The sequence below is a fragment of the Pristis pectinata genome, chromosome 42 (genome assembly GCF_009764475.1).
Source record: "Pristis pectinata isolate sPriPec2 chromosome 42, sPriPec2.1.pri, whole genome shotgun sequence".
NCBI classification, from domain to species: domain Eukaryota; kingdom Metazoa; phylum Chordata; class Chondrichthyes; order Rhinopristiformes; family Pristidae; genus Pristis; species Pristis pectinata.
In genome coordinates, this window is record NC_067445.1 from 236,552 (window position 1) to 258,158 (window position 21,607).

General features: G+C 51.3%; 1 protein-coding gene and 3 pseudogenes across 1 annotated transcript; 3 read left to right on the forward strand and 1 right to left on the reverse strand.

The window, feature by feature from the left end:
• The first annotated feature begins 490 nt into the window (after positions 1-490).
• On the forward strand, positions 491-804 carry LOC127566485 (histone H4-like; annotated as a pseudogene).
• Positions 805-1,678: 874 nt separating this feature from the next.
• On the forward strand, positions 1,679-2,089 carry LOC127566481 (histone H3-like; annotated as a pseudogene).
• Positions 2,090-3,045: 956 nt separating this feature from the next.
• LOC127566482 (late histone H2A.2.2-like) lies at positions 3,046-3,420 on the forward strand (annotated as a pseudogene).
• A 971-nt stretch (positions 3,421-4,391) lies between these two features.
• LOC127566486 (histone H4-like) lies at positions 4,392-4,697 on the reverse strand. The gene has a single exon (XM_052008915.1). It carries the CDS (start codon positions 4,689-4,691, stop codon positions 4,392-4,394), a length of 300 nt encoding a protein of 99 aa, XP_051864875.1. The 5' UTR covers positions 4,692-4,697.
• Positions 4,698-21,607: the final 16,910 nt, after the last annotated feature.

Below are 21,607 nucleotides of genomic sequence, written 5' to 3' on the forward strand. Positions count from 1 at the left end.
CACTCGCTGAGATTCCCCGCCTCACAGCCCAAAGCCCAACACAGGAGGATCCCCAATTCAGCCGGGGTAATCTGACTAAACTTCTGAACCGTCTGGGCGAACCGCTGTGGGGAGAGGGAACAGGCGCTGTGGGTGAACGGGAAGAGGACTAAACTGCTTGTTAATTAAGTTATTCGGTGATATTACTGACTGATCTTCAATGTGGAACCCGCGCAATTTAAAACCTCGGCCCAGCGCTGTGTTTCGTTTCTTTTGTCGACTAACCGTTGGAAATTGGCAGTTGTGGAAAAGTGGAGGTGGAGCTGGAAGATGAGAGACCGCTCTCTGATCTGTCTGTTCCTCTGACTCTGTCCCCACCACTCCCCGCCTTTCTCTCTGTCTCTCTCTCTCTCTCTCTCGCTGCGCCATTCTCGGGCAGGTCGGGGCGTTGTGTATAAAAGGAGACAGCAGCAGTCGGTGTGTCATTGAGCAGCGACTTGAGTGAAGCAGCATCATGTCTGGCAGAGGGAAAGGAGGCAAAGGACTGGGAAAAGGTGGAGCCAAGCGGCACCGTAAAGTGCTCCGTGATAACATCCAGGGCACCACCAAACCAGCCATCTGGCTCCTGACTCGGCATGGCGGCTTCAGGCGCATCTCGGGGATGATCTACGAGGAGACCCGCGGGTGCTGAAGGTTTTCCTGGAGAATGTGATCAGGGACGCGGTCACCTACACCGAGCACGCCAAGAGCAAGACAGTCACTGCCATGGATGCGGTGTACGCTCTGAAACGCCAGGGACGCACTCTCCATGTCTTCGGCGGCTGAAGAACTCGCCCCTTTCTCCCGATCACAACACAAAGGCTCTTCTCAGAGCCACCCACCGCATCACATAGGGAGCAGTGACCCGGCGGCATGAGTGAATGGAAAGTTTAATGATTTGATTTTTAATTAAGCAATTGTAGATATGCCCTCTGTACGATCCTAATGTAACTGCACTGCAGAATGAATTGACCTGTACGATCGGTGTGAAAGACAAGTTTTTCACTGTACCTCGGTACAAGTGACAAAAGTAAACCAATACCAATATAGCGTTCACGGAAGATTCCTGTGATCATTTTAAACTGCACCTGCAGCTCCTTGCTGTCGGTGACTCCCGAAAAGCCCTTTGTGAATGCAGTAAATTTAATATTGGTCCCGATCCTCTTCCCTTGTTTTCCGTCTCCCGCAGAACTGAATTCCGTCAGTTCGGGAAGCGATTGAGTAAATGTGCGGCACACATTCTGCTCATTCGGGAAAACTAAATTTTACATCGGTGACATAATTAGAGGTGAAATTCATTGTATTCTTGTGACTCGGTGAATTTTAAGAAACTTTCCGTCAAGCGGATGCTCCGAAATTGGCGGGCGATTTGAATTTGCACCGGCAGCCAAACACTTTGCAATCTGATTGGCTGACGTCCGACCCCCCAGTCACCAGTTTCCTTATTTGGCCACAGATAACGTTCCCCCCGCCGGCCTGTTGGAAACTGATGAGGGAACTGCAGCCAATCGCAGTGCCGGAACTCTATAATAGATGCTTCTCCTCCAGCCTATCAGAGGCTGTGGGGCGGCCCTTCAGCAAATTTTAGAAACCGGTCCCAGAGCCGGCTCCGTCATTCCAGTCCCTGTATTTCAGACTGTGCTCCGACTTTTGAAGGATAATGGCTCGGACCAAGCAGACAGCGCGCAAATAGACAGGAGGGAAATCTCCCCGCAAACAGCTGGCCACCAAAGTGGCGCGGAAGAGCGCTCCAGCCACTTGCGGAGTGAAGAAGCCCCATCGCTAAAGGCTCGGCACTGTGGCTCTGAGGGAGATCTGGCGCTACCAGAAATCCACCGAGCTGCTCATCCGCAAACTGCCCTTCCAGCGCCTGGTGCGGGAGATCGCTCAGGATTTCAAGACAGACCTGCGCTTCCAGAACTCGGCCGTCATGGCCCTGCAGGAGGCCAGCGAGGCTTACCTGGTAGGGTTCTTTGAGGACACCAACCTGTGCGCCAACCACGCCAATCGGGTCACCGTCATGCCCAAAGACGTCCGGCTGGCCCGCCGCATCCGCGGGGAGCGCGCCTGAACCCGGCCTTGGCAGCAACAGCCACAGAAGTCTCTTTTAGGAGCCACCAACCCGGCAGAGGTAGAGCTGTGCCCTTCTGTTCACTGTTATGTTACATTAGCGTTTCCTCACACCCCGTTGATATCCCCTTGTGTGCACCTGGAGATACTGTGCACGATTCAGCCCAGCACACATCCGGGCTGTCTCACTGAACGATTCCACACAAAACAACGCAGAAGGTCCAACACAGACCTGTCCCTCCACGCCAACTCCCGACAATCGGCTGTTCTCTGCTAAAAGCGCTGGGAGTGGAGCTTCACTTTCTTCCCCCCCTCCCTCCACCTCGTGTGTCCCCGATCTAACACTTCTCCCACTCAGCTGCCGTGTAAAGTCAATTATTGTGAAGAAGGTTCGCGGGAATTTGTTGCTGTCACTATTTTACTTGTTGTGGAGAAAGGGGTTTGTTAACTGCAGTCCCCTGTTGTGTAACATGCGTCTCACATTTCTACCGGTGTCCATGTTCGTTTCACGGGGACACAAGAGACGGCGGGGCTGGAATCGCGGTCCTTTCCCGGAACAACTTTTTCACATTGCAGTCTCGGCTCAGACCGCTGTTTGTGAAGAGAAACCGGTCCAAAATCCTATGCATTTCATACACAGACCGAACGCTAATGTGAATCATTTGGGGTTAAATTGTCAGAAATGCTGAAATCGGAGAATTAAATTAAAAGTTAGTAAACTTTAGGCGGGCATTTCAAATTTCAGGGGACTGACGGTGACTTTCCGCGCTTATTTCGCTGCCCGCTGTTTATTGGTGAAAAGGACCGCTCTCTGATTGGGTTATTCCTTCCACCAATGACATTAGCCGCCGTTCCACCAATCAGAAGCGCCCCACTGCATTCTCTCAGAAGGTACAAGATGGGTGAGTGCGGGAGGATTCCCTCATTCTCTGTGAAACACTTGGTGAGATTGTGGAAATGTCCGGACGTGGAAAAGGCAGTTTCAAAGCTCGGTCCAAGTCTCGCTCGTCCCGGGCCGGACTGCAGTTCCTGGTGGGCTGTGTTCACAGGCTCCTGAGGAAGGACAACTATGCTGATCGGGTGGGTACCGGAGCGCCGGTCTATCTGGCTGCTGTGCTCGAGTATCTGACGGCTGAAATCCTGGAGCTGGCCGACAACGCGGCCGGGACAACAAGAAGACCCGCACCATTCCCAGACACCTGCAGCTGGCCGTCCGCTAAAAACGAGGAGCTCAACAAGCTGCTGGGAGGGGTGAAAATTGCTCAGGGCGGAGTGCTGCCCAATATCCAGGTCGTGTTGTTTCCCAAGAAAACCAGCGGAGCCAGCAGGTGAAGCGACAGAAAGGGACCCAAAGGGTCTTTTCAGAGCCACCCCACAATGTCTGTGGAAGGGCTGATCCGCGGTTGCGGTGATCGCGGGGAAGAAACGCAATAATAAATGAGACACTCGTACTTTAATGGGCCGCAGAGCACGATAATTACAATTATGATTTACACATCTGACTGTAACCAGGTCACGTCCAGATAGCGGACATAACAGCGGGGCCCAGAGTCCGCTGAACAGCAGTAACTTCCGGCACCATTCCCAATGAAGCCCCGCAGAATGCACGCACCGCTCACAGCATCAGGGCAAAAAAAGCAGGGCTCGGCTGAACACCGACTGAGGCGAGTGCGGAGGCATTTCCGTTCAAGGCAACTGGCCTGTGTATCTGCCAGAGTCGAGACACCACCAGACGCTCTCAGTCTGAAACACACGGAGTTACTTTCTCTTCTTGTTTCCGTCATGTCCTCTCCCTCCCCCCTCCCGGAGCTCTCTCCCAACGGAGAAAAAGCGGGTGACAGGGATCGGAGTGGGGAAATGGGGAACTTCAGAAAGGCCGCCACTTCCAGAGTACAGACCCACAGGGGGGAGTTTAATCTCCAGCCAATAAGGTCACAATCCCGCTCTTCCTGACCGAATGCCGCCCAGTCTGTGTTCCACAGTGCGGTTTGACGCTGGTGTGTTACAGGCGGTGACACAAATCCCACCGACAACACAACAACCAGTGACCAAGCGTTGCTGATGTTTGCATCTTAACATTTATCTACAAACACCCAATTCTGGAGAGGTGAATTGTCAATAATTAGCTGAAAATCTCGTCCACCCGGGTCTCCGAAATATAATCAAACATTCTGGGGGACAAAGAGTTAACATTTCAGTCCAATGACATTACATCAGATCTCCGGGTCACTGCTCCCTCTGTGAGGCGTGGGTGGCTCTGAGAAGAGCCTTTGTGTTGTGCTCAGGAGAAAGGGGCGAGTTCTTCAACCGTCGAATCCATAGAGAGTGCGGCCCTGGTGTTTCAGAGCATACACTACATCTATGGCAGTGACCGTCTTGCGCTTGGCGTGCTCGGTGTAGGTTAACGCGTCCCTGATCACATTCTCCAGAAAAACCTTCAGCACCCCGTGGGTTTCCTCGTAGATCAGCCGCGAGATGCGCTTGACGCCGCCACGCCGAGCTAAGCGCCGGATGGCTGGTTTGGTATTGCCCTGGATGTTATCACGGAGCACTTTACGATGCCGCTTGGCTCCGTCTTTGCCTCCTTTCCCTCTACCAGACATGATGCTGCTTTCGCTCGTCGCTGTTCAATGACACACCGACTTCTGCTGTCTCCTTTTATACACAGCGCCCCGACCTGCCCGAGAAAGGGGCAGCGAGAGAGAGAGAGAGAGAGAGAGAGAGAGACCCCCACTTTTCCACAACCGCCAATTCCCACCGGTTTCCCCACAACAGAACGGAAACACGGCACTCCGGACAAACTCTCTCACACCTCGGGTCAATGTAGACTTACCAGGATGTTGTCAGGACTTCGGGAGGTTAAATGTTTGAGGAAAGTGCACAGTAAATGGCAGTGTCATTCGGAGCATTGACGCACTGAGGGATCTTGGGATCCACGTCCATAACTCCCTGAACATGGCAACACGAGGAGACGGTGGTACAGTTGGTGTCCGGTACACCTGGCGGCATCAGTCGGGGAATGGAATATAAACCTTGGGCAGACATGTTGCAGCTGTAGTAAACTTTGGTCCGGCCACATTTGGAGCACTGGGTGCAGTTTTGTTTGCCACATTACAGGAAGGATGGAAAGGTGCTGTAGTTTCACCAATATGTTGCCGGGATCAGCTGCAAGGAAAGTTTAGATAGACTTGGATGGTTTTCTGTGGAGTATGAGGGCTGGGCTAAGGGAAGTATATAAAATGAACAGTGACACTGACAGTGCGGACAGGCAGAGTCTTGTTCCTCGGGCGGAAATATCAAACACTACTGGGCAGAGATTTAAGGTGAGAGGAGGAAGGTTGAAGGAGCTGCAGGAAGCAGGTTTTATTTCACACAGGGAGGGCTCGGTGCCTGGAACCTGCGGCCAGTGGAGGTGGTGGAAGCAGATCCAATGGAGAAACATTGAAGAGGCATTTAGACATCCCCATGAACAGACAGTTGACGGAGGGGCACAGACCAGGTGCTGACAGGTGTGCAGTCTGAATTGTCATCATTGTCAGCACAGGAAGTGTGGGCTGAAGGGCCTGTTCCTGGGTGTGTTTGCAGCTACAAGCAGATAATGAGGAGAGCTGACCTTTTACTGATGGGAAACTGAGTAGAAATGTGGGCAAGTTGTGCCTCATTGATGGAGGGCAGTGGGGAGGCCACGTGTACAGTGCTGAGCTCTTTATTTAAGGAAGGATGTTAATGTATTGGCCGCAGTTCAGAGAAGATTCACTGGACCAACACTGGCACTGGGCCTGTTGTCTGATGAGGAAAGGTTGGACAGTCTGGGCTTGTATCTGCTGCAGTTTAGAAGAGGGAGAGGGGACGATTAAAACAGTCAGAGGTCCTGAGGGGTTCTGACAGGCCACATGGTGAGAGGATGGTTCAACATGTGGGAGAATGTGGAAATGGAGACTGCTGTTTAATGATAAGGGGTCTCTCATTTCCGCTAAGGATGATTGAGGATTTTCCTTTTAAGATTATAATTTTCTTTGCAGTGGTGTTTTTTTGCCTCAGAAGTTGTTGAGTCTTTGGAATTCTCTTCCCCAAAGGGTGTTGGGAACAGAGTTTTTGAAACTTTCTAAGGGAGAGGTGTTGAGCTACATTATAAGGAAGGGGGTGAGATGTTACTGTGGGCAGACAGAAACCTGGAGTTTGATGTTAAACTGAGACCAGCCGTGAGCTCAGTAAACGACAGAGCAGGTGGGATGGGCTGAGTGGGGACTCCTGCTCCTAGTTCTGATGTTAGTATGTCTGTGTGTCCCTGTGGGGTGGTGACCAGGACTGTACACAGCGCTCCAGCTGTGGCCCAACTTGTGTTTCTACAGTTCCAGCAGAGCTCCGTGCTCTGGCATTCTGTGCCTTCAGCCAACAAAGGCAAGTCTCCTATCCGCCTCCTTAACCCACCAACCCACCTGTCCCCCTACCTTCAGGGACCTGTCCACATGCTCCCCAAGGTCCTCTGCCCCTCCACACTACCCCACATCCCCCCATGTACTATGTGTCCCTGGCCGTGTTTGGTCTCCCCACCTGCATCAGCTCACTTCCCCAGATTAAATGCCATTTGCCCCCTGTTTGCCCAGCCCACTGATATCTTCCTGCAGCCTTCATCTTCCCTCCTTACTGTCAGCCACATGGCCAATTATTGTAACACCTGCAAACTCCTCCATCAGCTCCTCACATGGACAGCAGAGTCATCCCTTCCCATCAAATGCATGGGCCCTGGCCCTGATTCCCAGGAAGCCCAACTGCAGGAAACCTTCAGGCACTGAAGCCCTTGTCAACAGTTCCCCTCACTTCCTGTCACTTCCACAGTCTGGCATCCAACTTGTCACTTTGCCCTGGAATCCATGGGATCGAGCTTCCCTGTGGGATTTGTCCAACACCTTGCTGACATCCATGTGGACCACATCATGCACACTCTCCTCGTCAACTCTCCTGAAAAATCACCAAACCAGTTCCAACCTTTCCTGCTCAAAGTGCTACTGAATGTCCTCGAGATTAATTCTGTGCCCATAGAATATATAGAAAAGGACAGGCCCTTAAGCCCACGATACTGTGCTGAACTAATTAAACTAATAATGGAATTCTGAAGTAAACTAATCCCTTCAGCCGACACACTGTCCATATCCCTCCATTCATCTGCCTGTCCACAAGCCTATTAAATTCCACAACTCTCTGCAGTTTCTTGTGGTCCTGGGCAGAGCAGTTGCCGTACCAAGCTGCGATGCATCCATATTGGATGCTTTCTATGGTGCATCGATAAAAGTTGGTGAGTGTCAAAGGGGACAATCCAAGTTTCTTTGGCCACCTGAGAGACCCACCACTGTCTGTATGGAAAAGCTTGCCCCACCCATCTCCTTTAAACTTACCCCTTCTCATGTACACTTTCCTCATCAACTCTCCTGAAAAATAACCAGTTCCAAGCTTCCCATTACAAAGTGCTACCGACTGTTCTCGAGAATTCTGTGCCCACAGAACATAGTGAGGTACAGCACAGGAACAGGCCCTTCAGCCCACAATGTTGTGCTGAACTAATTAAATTAATAATTAAACGCTGAAGTAAACTCACTCCTTCTGCTGATACATTGTTACGGTAAGTCTCCATTCATGTGCCCATCCAAGAGCCTGTTAAATTCCTCTGTTGTATTTGCCTCCACAGCTCCCCCCACCACTTCCCGGCAGTACATTCCAGGAACCCACCACAATAACATGCCCCACACATCTCCTTAAAACTTACCCCCTCTCATCTTAAACACATGTCATCTGGTATTAGACATTTCAGCCCTGGGAAAAAACTAGCGGCTGCTGACCCAGTTTCTGCCTCTCATAATCTTGTAATCTTCTGTGAGGTCTCCCCTCAGACTCTGCTGTTTGTTCACTGGACCTCAGTGCATGCGTAAATAATAAATAAATTTACAAATGCAGCCCATGCCCTCTCATCCAGACAGCAAACCTCTTCCACACCCTCTCCAAAGCCTTCACATCCTTCCTGTAGTGGGGTGAGCAGAACTGAGAGCAAAGCTCCAAAGAAAACAGAGCTTTATAAAGCTGCAACATAACTTCCTGACTCTTGAACTCAGTGCCTCGACGAATGAAGGCAGGCATGCCGTCCACCTCCTTTACAACCCGATCAACCTGTGCAGCCACTCTCCGGGAGCAATGGACTTGGACCCCAAGATCCCTCTGTGCACCAACACTGTTGAGGGTCCTGTCATTAACTGTGTACTGTCCCTTTAGATGTGACCTCGCAAGGTGCAACACCTCACGTTTGGCTGCATTAAATTTCATCTGCTGATTATCTGCTAATATCTGCAACTGATATTTATCCTGCTGTATCCTTTGACAATCTTCAACACTATCCACAACGCCGCCAATCTTTGTATCATCTGTGAACTTACTAACCCACCCATCCACGTTTCCAGCCAAGTCACGGACTTCCCACCAGAATAAGCCCCATCGACCACCACCCTCTTGTCTTCCATGGGAAAGCCCACTCCGAATCCAAGAAACCAATCCTGAAGCCGTCCTTCGTGATGATTCCTGCCATCTCTCGGAATTCCCCCAAGTAATTCTCCCAGCACTGCTGTGATGGTGACCTGCCTGTAATAACTCAGTCTGTCCCTGCCTCCTTCTGTAACCACCGATACAACTTCAGCAGCCTTCCAGTCCTCCGGCACCCCACCTGTAGCCAGAGAGGGCTGTGAAATGATGGGCAGGGTCTCTGCTATTTCCATCCACGCTGCTCTGAACAGCCCGGGACGTGTTTATCAGGGCCGTTGAATTATCTGTGTGTAAAGGTGCTCAACAATGTTTCTTCCCTCTGATCCGTCCCTCTCTCCCAATCCTCCTGCTCCTGTTCCTTCTGTTCTCATTCAGACCCTCGTGTGATCCACCGGTCAATGAGGTCACAGCTGGCCTTTGACCTCAACACCACGCTGCTGCACTAACCATAGGTGCAGCGACTCCCTGCATGACTAAATACCACACAGAAACTATCAGTCTCAGCCTTTAATATACTGAAACCTGTGTCTCCACGTTCCACAGGTCAAGAATATCAAGATAAACCATCCTCTGATAAGGAAGCAACTTCTGCACTTTGCCATTGAAGGTCCAACCTTCAAGTCCAAGACTGTGACCCTTCACTACAGACCCTTCAGATAGCAGAAACACCCTCCATGTATCCGGTCCGTCACACCCTCCAACAATTCTGCAAGTCTCCATTGGATCTCCCCTTCTTCTCCTTAACACCAGAGGATACAGGCCCAGCCCACTCACTGTCCTCTCACACAGGGGACCTTCCCTCCCTGGAATCAGTCCAGTCAGTGTGGGGAAAAGTCACTGCACTCCCTCTGTTGTAGGTAGATCCTTCCTGAGGTAGTGTGACCAGAACTGGACACAATGTTTAAGGTGAGCTCTCACCAGGGCCCTATATAATCCCTGTGAGACATTTCTACTCCTGCTCTCCAATATCCCGCATCACAGGACAACATCCTGTCGGCCTCCCGAATTACCTGCTGTCCCTGCATGGTCACTTTCAGTTGTTTGTTTACAAGGACACCCAGGTCCCTCTGAACATTTCACTCTGTTCCCATTGAAAAAGTTCTCTCCTTTGCCATGTTTCCTCTGGGAGTGGATGAGCTCACATTTCCCCACATTCTGTTCCATCTGCCCCGTCCTCACCCATTCACTTATCCTGTCTACACCCCAAACCCTCACTGCTGACACTGCCCCCCAGCTCTGGAACACCAGAAGCCTTAGAGTCACAGGGATATATCCAAGGTTATTACTGGAAGCAAGGAAAGAGACTGCTGCGCCTTTGGCGATAATCATTGCGTCCCCACTGACCACAGGTTAGTGCCGATTAATTGGAAGGTGGCAAATGTTGTTCCATTGTTTAAGATAGGAAGTAGGGATAACAGTGTAAATTACAGGCCAGTGAGTCTTACTTCAGCAGTGGGCAAGTTACTGGAGAAGATTCATATAGACAGGATTTATGAACATTCGGAGACGCAAAGGTTGATTAGTGACAGTCAGCATGGCATTGTGAGGGGCCGGTTGTGCCTCACGAGTTTGATTGAATTCTTGCGGATGTAACAAAGTATATTGATGAAGGTAGAGCATTGGATGTGGTGTACATGGATGTTAGTGAGGCGTTAGTTAAGTTTCCTCATGGAAGGCTTATTCATAAAGTCAGGAGGCATGGGATACAAGGAAACTTGGCTGTGTGGATTCAGAATTGGCTCGCCCATAGAAGGCAGAGGGCGGTGGTAGATGAAGCGTATCTTGCCTACAGGTCGGTTACCAGTGTTGTTCCGCAGAGATCTGTTCTGTGACTCGTGCTCTTTGTGGTTTTCACAAATGATTTGGATGAGTATGTGTATGGGTGGGTTGGTAAGTTTGCTGATGATATAAAGGTTGGTGGTGTTGTGGATTGTGTAGAAGGTTGTTGTAGATTAAAACAGGACATTGATATAATGCAGAGCTGGGATGAGAAGTGGCAGATGGTGTTTAACCCGAATAAGTGTGAAGTGATCCACCTCGGGAGATTGAATTTAATGGCGGAATACAATATTTATGACAGGACTGTTAGCAGTATGGAGGAACAGAGGGTTCTTGGTGACCAGTTCCTTAGATCTCTTAAGGTTGGCGCGCAGGACTATAGGTTTTTTAAGAATGCGTATGGCCTGTTGCCCTTCATTAGTCGAGGTACTGAGTTCAGGAGCTGTCAGGTACTGTTGCAGATGTAGAGAACTCTGGTTACACCACCATTGGACTATTGTGATCTGTTCTGGTCGTCTTATTATAGGAAGGACGTGGCATCCTTGGAGAGGGTGCAGAGGCGATTTGCCAGGATGTTGCCTAGATTGGAGAACATGTCTCTTGAGGATAGGATGAGTGAGATTTTTATTTCTTTAGAGCGTAGGAGAATGATAGTTGACATGACAGAGGTGCATAAGATGATAAGAGGCATAGATCAAGTGAGCAGTCAGAGACTTTTTCCCAGGATTAAAATGGCTAACACAGGGGCCATAATATAAAAGTGTTTGGAGGAAAGTACAAGGGGGATGTCAGAGATAAGTTTATTACACAGAGAATGGTGCATGCGTGGAACGCACTGCCCCCAGATGTTGTGGGTCAGATACATGGGGACCTTTAAGAGATTCTTATTTGCTCACATGAATTATTGGGAAATGGAGGGCAAAGTCGCGGGGAAGGTTTAGATAGATCTTATGCAGCATAAAATGTCGGCATAACATCGTGGGCCGAAAGGCTTGTACTGTGATATACTGTGTTGGAGGTTGGGGTTTTGTGAGCTGTGATGGAGGTGTTGGCGTGTTGTGGGCGATGTTGCATGTTGGGGTGTTGTGGGTTGTGTTGGGGTATTGTGGGCGGTGTTGGAGGCCTTGGTGTGTTGCGGGCTGTGTTGGATGTTGGGGTATTGTGGGCGTTGCTGGAGATGTTGGGGTGCTGTGGGATGTGCTGGGGTGGTTTGAGCGGTGATAGAGGTGTTATGGTGTTGTAGGAGGTGTTAGGGATGTTGTGGGAGGTGTTGAAGGTGCTGGGGAGTTTTGTGTGTTGTTCTGGGCGGTGTTGGAGGTGTTGGGTGTTGTGGGTGGTGATGGAGGTATTGAGGAGTTGTGGGTAGTGATGGAGGTGTTGGGGTGTTGTGGGCGATGTTGGAGGTTGTGGTGTTCTGGGTGGTGTTGGAGGTGTTGGGGTGTTGTGGGCAGTTGTGAATACGTTGGCTTGTTGTGGGAGGTGTTGGAGGATGGGGTGGTGTGGGAGGTGTTGGTGGTCGGGGTGTTGTGGGTGGTATTGGGGTGTTGCTGTACTGGGCTGGTGACCCTGGATCTGACTGATCCCGCTTTCTCTCGCTCCACCATCCAAACACCTCCCGCAGGAGGACGGAGTGTTGGTCTCGTGTGTCTACCCCGGAAAACTGCACTATGCCACATCATCTGCCTGGTCAGGAGCTTCGTGCAGGGAGAACCCGAGCAGCTGCCAGCCCTTAAGGGGCTGTGTCCAGGGTAGGAGACGTTGCGCACCCCTCCCTCGGCGAACGCGTCACCCCCGCCATTTCACGCACACCACTCCCACTTCTCAGTCTCCCCCTCACTAGTCATTCTCCGGACGCCCCTCTGAACTCTGCCCTGTGACCTTCAACTGCAGACAGTCCATGCTCTGGGGTCACCTGATCCGACGGGAGAGTTTCAGTGGCGACCGAGGGTCCGTCGCCCACTCCCCCATCGGCAGGTGAGTGGGGCGGGGGGCAGTGACGGAGGTGTGGGTCAGGGGGGAGAGCCTGGTGTTGGGGACGGAGGGGTTAGTAGGAGGAGCATCTGGCATTTTCCCCTCCTCCCTCGAGGGAGGGGCATCAGCCCGCTTTCTGCCCCCTCTGCGCTTGTCGGAGAGTCCGAGGATGGTGGGGCGGGGGTAACTGAGGTGGGCCTCACTGTGCCCTGGGATCAACTCCCTCTCTCCTCCCGCCTCTCTCTCCACCTCTTTCTCCCACTCTCTCCCTCCCCCTCACTCCCCCTCTCTGCCCTTATCCCTCCCTCTCTCTCCTCCTATCTCTCCGCCCCTCCCTCTTCTCTCTCCCCCTCCTCTCTCTTCCCCTTCACATCCCCTCTCCACCTTCTCTCTCCCCTCTGTCCCCCTCTCTCACCTCCTCTCTCCCCCCTCTCTCCCGTCTCTCTCTCTCCATCTCTTTCCTCCTCTCTCTCCCCGCTCACTTTCCCTCCCCCTTTCACTCACCACTCTCTTTCGCCCTTCTCTCCTGCTTCGTTCTCCCCTTCTCTCTTTCACCATCTCTCTATCCCTCTCTCTCTTCCCCTTCTCTAAACCCCTTCCCCTCTCTCTCTCCCCACTGCCGCTACCCTTCTCTCCCCTTCTACCCTCTCTTGCTCCAAGCTCTCTCTCCTCTGCCACCCTTTCCCCCTATCTCGCCCCTGCCTCTCCCCTCTCTCCCCGAACCCCTCCACCCCTCTCTCCCCCTCCCCCTCATATCCCCTATCAATCCCACTCCCCGCCTCTCCCCACTCCCCCTCCACACATTCCACCCACTCAATCTCCCCACCCTCTCAACACCTCTCTCCACCCACTGCCCCTTCCACCCCTCTCTCCCCTCTCTCACCCCTCTCTCCCCCTCCCCCTCTCACCCGTATCGCCCCTCTCTCCCCCACACACCCTCTCCCCTCTCCACCTCCACCTCCTCCACCCCTTCCCCTCTCTCTCCACTTTCCCCCTCTCTTCTCTCTCTCGCCCTCTCCCTTCCCCCCGCCTCCCTCTCCTTTTTCCCCTCTCCCCCACGCCCCCTCTCTCCCCCTTTCCCCATCGCCTCTCTCCCCACACTTTCTCCCCCACTCTCCCCCTCTCCCCGAACTTTCTACCCCTCTCCACGTTCTCTCCCCCTCTCTCCATCCTTTCTACCCCGTCCCCTCTCTCCATCCTTTCTACCCCGTCCCCTCTTTCCATCCTTTCTACCCCGTCCCCTCTCCCCTTTCCCCCTCTATCCGCCCTCCTACCCCTCCCCTCTCTCTCCGTCTCTCTCCCTCTCTCCCCCTCCCTCTCGCCCCCTTTCGCACTCTCCCCCACTTTCCCTCCCTTTCACACCTCTTTCTCCTCTCTCCCAGTCCCCTCCTCCTCTTTCTCTCCGTCTTTCCCCCTAACTCTCCCCTCTGTCTACCCCTCCCTCTCTCCCCTCTATATCCCACCTCTCTCTCCCCCCTCTACTCCTCACCCCTCCTTCCGCCTTTTTCCCCACCTGGATCCCTCTCTCTCCCCTCTCTATCTCCCCCTATCTCTCCCACTTTATCTCTCCGCTCTCCCCTCCCCCTTTCTCTCTCCCTCTCTCCCCATTACCCCATCTCTCTCGCCATCTCTCCCTCTCTCGCACTTATCTCTCCCTCTTTCTCTCTCCTTCTCTCCTCTGTCCCCACTCTTTCTTCCCCTCTCCACCTGTCTCCATCCACATGTTGAACTGTCAACCCCCCTCTCTCCTCTCCCCCCACCAGGGTCACTGGGCCTGGTGTCTGAGCGGCCGCAGCGAGGATCCCGTCGGTGGACTTATCGGAGTCTGCAGGGGAGTGGACTTATCGGAGTCTGCAGGGGAGGGGACAGTTGCTTACGGATCGGGCCGAGAATCATTTGGGTGGCGGGTGGACTGAAGGGGAGTCGGTCTGGGGGAGGTGTGGGGAAATGGGCACAGAGGAAGAGAGAGATTCCGACACCTGCCGTCTCCAGTGGCCATGGAGGCGATGTGAAGGAGGGTTCCGTGGCGGGGGGGGGGTGGTCTCTCTGTGTGAGTTGGGTGAGGTTTTCTCCCATTGGGTGAAGATTTTACCCGTTGAGTGAGCGGTGAGGGGTCTCCAGTGGGGTGGTGAGGGGTCTCCAAGTAGGTGAGGGGTGAGGGATCTCCCGTTGAGTGAAGGGTGAGGGGTCTCCAAGTAGGTGAGAGGTGAATGGTGTCCCAGAGGGCGAAGGGTCTCCCGTTGGGTGAGGGCTGAATTGTCTCCCGTTGTGTGAGGCTTCTACCAGTGGGTGAGGGGTCTGCCGTTGGGTGAGGGTGGGAAGGGTGGGGTCTCGCAGGAGAGACAAATCGTGGCGTCTGAGTGTTAGGAGAGCGGGGGCAACACACACCGCCACAACCAACCACCCCCCACGACCCCGGAGGTGCCGAAATAAACAGGAGCTTAGGACCTTCTCTGTTGGAGGTTGAGGGTTGGGGGGAGACCTCGGGGGCGAGATCCTTCCGTCCATCCCGGTGCCCAACCCCACGGCGTCCCAGTTCCAAACCCATCGAGTCCTCACCACCCGTTTCCGGGATACCCTCCCTCCCCTACACTTCTCCCGTCTCCGGCACCCCCTACCTCCCTCCCCTATACCACTCGCTGTCTCCGTCACTCCCCACTCCCCTACACCCCTCCCCGTCTCCGTCACCCCTCCTTCCCTTGCACCCCTCCCCGTCTCTGTAATCAGCTCCCACTTGTGGGCAACACTCTCACCCGGTGTTGTTCTCCCGCAATCACAGGCGCTCCTGATTTGGGGACAACACTGACACCCAGTGGTGTACCGCCGCATTGACGGTAAGCGCAGGGAGACCGCAGAGAAAACTCACAAGAGGACATTACAAGAATAGGCACTTCGGCCCACAGTGTCTGTGCTGACACGGTGCTGAATTAAATTAAACCCCTTCTGCCTGCACTGCGCCCCTCTGCGAATTTAATGACCCACCCATCCAGGACATTTCTATACATCACAGACAGCAGTCCCAGTACGGATCCCTGTGGGACACCACCGGTCACCGACCTCCTTCCAGAGTAATAACCCTTTACTTCCGAACTCGCGGAGACAAGGGGAAGACCTCCGGGAAGAGTTGATTGTCGGCGGGAGTTTGGGGTGAGCTGTGTGAACCAGGGAAGGCTGTGGTCTCGGTGGGTGAGGGAGCTGGTGGTGGGGAGAGTGATGGGATGGAGGGGAGAGGAGCCGAATGGGAGGGAGTGGAGGCGAATAGGAGAGGAAGGCGGGAGTGGGGAGTGATTGTGGTTTGGGAGGGGAGGGTATGAAATGGAGGGGATGGGAATGGGAGGGGGTAAGGTGTTGGGGAGATAAGAATGGTAGGGAGGGGATTGAAAGGGATGGGGTTGGGGAGGGGAGTGGGGGAAGGGAGAGCTGGAGGTGGAAGGGGAGATAGGCCGGTGTGGGGGAGGTGGAGGTGGGAGAGGAGGGGAATGGGGTGTGTGGGAGCGGAGTGGAGGTATAGGGCTTTAAACCTCTCCTGCACTCTCTCCAAATTCCCTCGCACCCTCCCAGTAACGTCCAAACTCCTGTACTCAAATACTTTGATTTATGAATGCCAGGATGCCAAAAGCTTTCTTTGCAACCCTGTCTACCTGTGATGCCACTTTCAGGGAATTATGTATCTGAACTCCCTAATCCCTCTGTTGCTCCGAACTCCATAGTGTCCTACCATTTACTGTGTATGTCCTACCTTGATTTTTCCTTCCTAAATGCAACACTTCACACTTGTCTGCATTAAATTCGATCTGCCATTTTCTGGCCCATTTTTCCAATTGGTCCATATCCCTTTGCAAGCTTTGAGTATACGAGTATAGTAGTTGGCATGTTATGGCGAGGCCAAATTTGGAGTATTGTGTGCAGTTCTGATCACCTAACTATAGGAAGGATATCATTAAGATTAAAAAGTGCAGACAAGATTTACTAGAATGTTGCCGGGTCTTCAGGAGTTGAGTTATACGGAAGATTGAACTGGTTAAGACTTTATTTCTTGGAGCGTAAAAGAATGAGAGGAGATTTGATGGAGGTTTACAAAATTATGGGGGGTATAGACTGAATAAATGCTGGTAGGCTCTTTCCACTTAGATTAGCAAAGTACGAGAGGACATGGCTTTAGAGTGAAAGGCGAAAGGTTTAGGAGGAACATTAGGGGGAACTTCTTCACTCAGAGTGGTGGGAGTATGGAACGAACTGCCATCTGACGTTGTAAATGCGGCTCAATAGATGCATGGATGGGAGAGGTCTGGAGGGATATGGACTGGGTGCAGGTCAATGGGACTAGAGGAATAAAGTTTCGGCACAGAACAGAAGGGCCGAATGGCCTGTTTTCTGTGCTGTAGTGTCCTATGGTTCTCTGGTCTTGTAAATTTCTATAGATGAAAGAGGAGAGCATTCTGGCTGCTGGTCCGGAGGCTCCAATGCACATGATTAAAAGAGGCTGCAGAGGGTTGTGGAGTCAGCCAGCTCCATCTCCGGAATAACAACACCCCACCCCACCATCGAAGACATCTTCGAGAGGCGGTGCCTCAAGAATGCAGCATTTATCACTGCGGAGTCTCACCATCTGAGAAATAGCGTTTCCGTCACTAGCATCAGGGAGTATGAAGACCCTCACTGAACGATCCAGGAAAAGCTTCTTCCCCGAGACCATCAGATTTCTGAACGGTCCATGAACACTATCTGATTGTTGCTTATTTTGTACCAGATATTTATTTAATAGTTCTCGTAGTTTTATGTCTTTGCACGATACTGCTGCGGAAAAACAACACATTTCACGGCAAATAAGACGGTGACAATGAATTGATTCTGATATTGAAGATGTGTGAGATCCACCGTGACTTGGCCACCCGGATGCAGAAGTGGCTTGTCCATGGAATACAGAGGGTACTGATCGATGGGACTTATTCTGGTCGCAGATCTGTGACTATTGGTGTTCCCCAGGGACCGTACTGGGACCTCCCCTGTTTGTGATATATCAAAACAACCTGGACGAAAATGTGGATGGGTGAGTTAGTAAGTTCACCGACGATACAAAGATTGGTGGTGTTGTGGATTGTGTTGAAGATTGACAAAGGCAACAGTGGTATACAGGTCAGTTGCAGATATGGGCGTAGAATTGGTAGATGGAGTTTAATCCGGCCACAGACTCGGAGTTGCACTTTTGGAGAACAAATATAAAGTTAATGGCAAGACCGTCAACAGTGTTGACGCACAGTGGGATCTTCTGGTGGATATCCACATCTCTCTGAGAGTGGCTGCACATGTTGATAGGTCGGCAAGTAAGGCGTATGGAATGTTTACCTCTATTAGTCAAGGTACTGAGAACAAGAGTCGGTATGTTATGTCGCTGCTGTTTGTAGCTGTGTTCAGGCTGCATCTGGAGTGTTTCATTCAGTTCTGATCGCCCCGTTACAGGAACGATGTGGAAACTTTGACGAGGGTGCCAAAGTTCCAGGATGCTGCTTAGAATGTGGGGCATGTGCTGTTGGGAGAAGTTGGACAAACTTGGGTTGTTTTATCTGGAGCATCGGAGGTTGAGGGGAGAACTGATAGCAGTTCATAAGATTAGGATTGTCACAGATAGAGTAGACAGCCGGTATCTTTTACCCAGGGACGAAATTTCTGATACCAGAGTAAATGCCTTTAAGGTGAGACGTGGGAAATTCAGAGGAGATGTGTGCGGCGGGTCTTTTCACCCAGAGGATGCTGGGTGCCTTGATTGCGCTGTCAGATATGGTGGTGGAGGGAAATACGATTGGGGCACATGGATGTACAGGGAATGGTGGATTACGGACATTGTGTAGGCAGAAAAGATTAGTTTAGTTAAACATTTAAAACCTTGTTTAACTAGTCCGGCACAACATCGTGGGCCGAAGGGCCTGTTGCTGTGCTGTAAATTGTTTTCCAACCCAGGTCTCTGGATCTGTGACGTAAAACCTCAAACAACGTAAAGTAATTCTGCCGAGAAGAGCCGACTTCAGACAATTCAAAGTCAAAGTCAAGGTCGAGTTTATTGTCAGATGCACAAGTACACGAACACACAGCTGCAATGAAAAACGTACTTGCAGCGGCATCACTAGTATATCGCGTTACATAAGCAGCATTCTCATGCAAAACAAATTAAACATCAATTGTACACAATTTGTTCATGGACAAAAGCCCATTTAGAATAAAACAAAATCACACAGTTGAGACGATATTCCTTCCAGTTCACAATTCCCGGCTCGGTTCTGTCTGTTTCCCCCCAGTGTTTTTGGAGTGGGAGAGAAAGAGTCGGTTCAGGCGGAGCAGCGGGGCGGATTTCTCAGCTCATCTCCGCGCTGATCGTATCTCACAATGAGAGTGAGGGGAGATTTCACCAGCTCCTTCAGCTGCTCCCTGAACTTCGTCTGGGTCACCTCGTAAAGAGCCGTGCTTGTGCAGCAGCTCAGAAGCTGCAGCATGAAGCTCAGTTCCCTTATGGTCAAAGATGCAACCACAGCCGCAGAAATGTAATACAATCGGTACCATACAGAATTCACTGTAAACAGCGCCCACAACAGGATGAAATTCCCCGACACAACCAACAGTAAAATGAGGTATTTTCTGCGGCTCTCCATCTCCGGGTCTCTGGGACATTCCCCACTGCTCCGACCCCGGAGTCTCCTGCGGGCTCTTCTCGCCACTAAAACGTGTCTGATAGTCAAGTCATTGAGCAGGAGCATGAGGACAAATGGAATCACAGGAGTGAGCAGGTATTGGAGGAACTCGACTGCGATCCAAACCACTGAGAACAAAGAACCGGGTCTTCCCATGCAAAGCCAAGGCGCATTAAACAACATGTAGTCTCCTGAGAGCATTAAATACCACAAAATATTCTTCAAACAGCTCAGCACGGTCACCGTCCCCAGAACCACAGCCGCCGTTCTCTCGGTGCAATACTTCGCTTTCAGCTTCTGACAACAGATGGCCACAAACCGATCAAATATGAAAGCAACGGTGAACCAGACAGAACAGTCGATGGCTGCGTAAAGCGGGACGGCTTGGATATTACACACGGGGATGTACACAAGGAAACCAAACGCTTCCTGGTAAACAATCGGAATCTGCCTCAGTATCAGGTCGAACACAACGACCAGTAGATCCGCAGTTGCCATGGACACCAGGTAGACAGTGACGCCTTTGGAGAGACCGCACTTTCCCCGCGACAGGACCACAATCGTCAGCACGTTCACTGCGAGGAGGGAAATAAACACAAACATGACAGCGGGCTTGGAGCAACGTCAGCAGATTCACAGAGAGGGAATCAAATGTAAAAACCTGTTTCTGCATGCAGATTTGGAGGTTGTATTACACAGCACTGGTGTTGTCTGCTGGAGACGGGGATTATAGATCAGTGAAATCAACCAGCAACTTGAAAATAACGGCAGCACCTCGACCGACAGACAGGTAAGAAGCGGTTGTTCCGTGGTCCGGCACAGATGCCTGACGAATGAATAATTCATTACGTGTTCCAGTCAATAAAAATGAAATTCGTCACTATCTGAGCTTCTCTTGAGGGAGATGTGATATATTGACCTGGCCAGTATGCAGAATCAGCCAAGTCTCCTGATCCTGATCATTGCTCAGTGATCTGTGAGACCGTCGCTGATCATTTTGTGGTGACCCGCGGTCAGTGTGGGTTGTAGACACGGTCACTCTTCCTGCTCTTTATGCAGATACTTTATGTTAGCTGTGGGTGAATCAGCCCAGGGTTCTCCCTCTGTGAGCCAGCGTCTGTGTGTCGGAATTGCCACTTGAAATGGTTGGGAACATAACGCGGCCACACTGGAGATTCAGGTGAAATTTGCCCAAGTCTGATTCAGGCGGTGGGAAACTACCAGAGGTGTCAGATTGAAATTAGACCATGATGAATGCAACAATATCGGTTTATTTATCACCGCAGATAGTTCAGTCAGCTGGGATCACCAGACACGGCAGCCGTGAGAAGATCGTGAATTACAGGAACGGCAGTGCAGATAGCCTTGGTTCATCGAACAAATAAATATAGTTGGTTACGTGTCCACAATTTGAGAAGATATCATCAAGAAAAGAAGGATAAATAACACGGAGATAAACGCCATTCAAACTGTTGATCCCCGCACAGGGCATCTCCCTCAACAGGAGCTCAGTTGGTGAGGACGTTCCGCTTTATTAACTGGAACACGTCATGAACAGTTCACTCACCAGATCTCTTTACCGGAGCCCGTGACTACTGCTTCTGACTTGTTTGTTGGTCGAGTCTTTGGACAGGGAATTACCTGGAACAGCAACAACAGCGAGGATGGGTTAGTAGATAGTCTGAATAGTCCAGAGTAAATAAAAGATCCGATCGTCTAATGTCGTTGAAGGAGAATACGAGAAAATATAGTCAGCATATGAGAATACACCCTTCCCTATCATCACATCCCACTCTCTTGTTTTCCGATCCCGACCCATTCTTGCAACACCTCACTCCACTGTTCCCAGATTTCAATCGGTGACCAGAACTTCACATTCTGCTATTTGTATTTTCCATCCGTTCATGTAACATCCTACTTTATTGTTCGCAGCTCCCTAATTATCTTCTTCCTCTGTGTATCTGCTGCTTTCTGTCAGTGACGGAGGGGCTGCTCCCACTGACACTGTGAGACTTCATCGAAAGAAATAGATTTTAAAAGCAGTGGGGAAAACCCTGGTGACACAGTCGGACTCCATGCAGACTGAGGTTAATTACACTCACTGAACAAACATCTACGGTTAACGCCTTTGCATCCGGACTGCTGGAGCAACACCTAAAATGAACATGTGGTTTGGGTGAAGATATCCAGGTTCAATACCCACTCACCCGGGAATTTGCTCTTCTCCCGCTCCCATCGGGCAGGAGATACAAAATCCTGAAAACACGTACCACCAGACTCTAGGACATCTTCTATCCTGCTGTCAAAAACTATTGAACGGTCTCCATGCATCATCGGATGGACTCTCCACCTCAGAATCTACCTTGTATGAACTTGCACCTCTCTTTCTGCCTGCAATGCACTTTTTCTGTAACTGCAACACTTTATTCTACATTGAGTTATGGTTTCACCTTGTACTACCTCAAATCCTGTTGTAACGAATGCATCTGAATGAACGGTGTGCAAGACAAGTCTTTTCAAAGCAAGTCGATACATGTGACAAGAATAATCCAAATTAG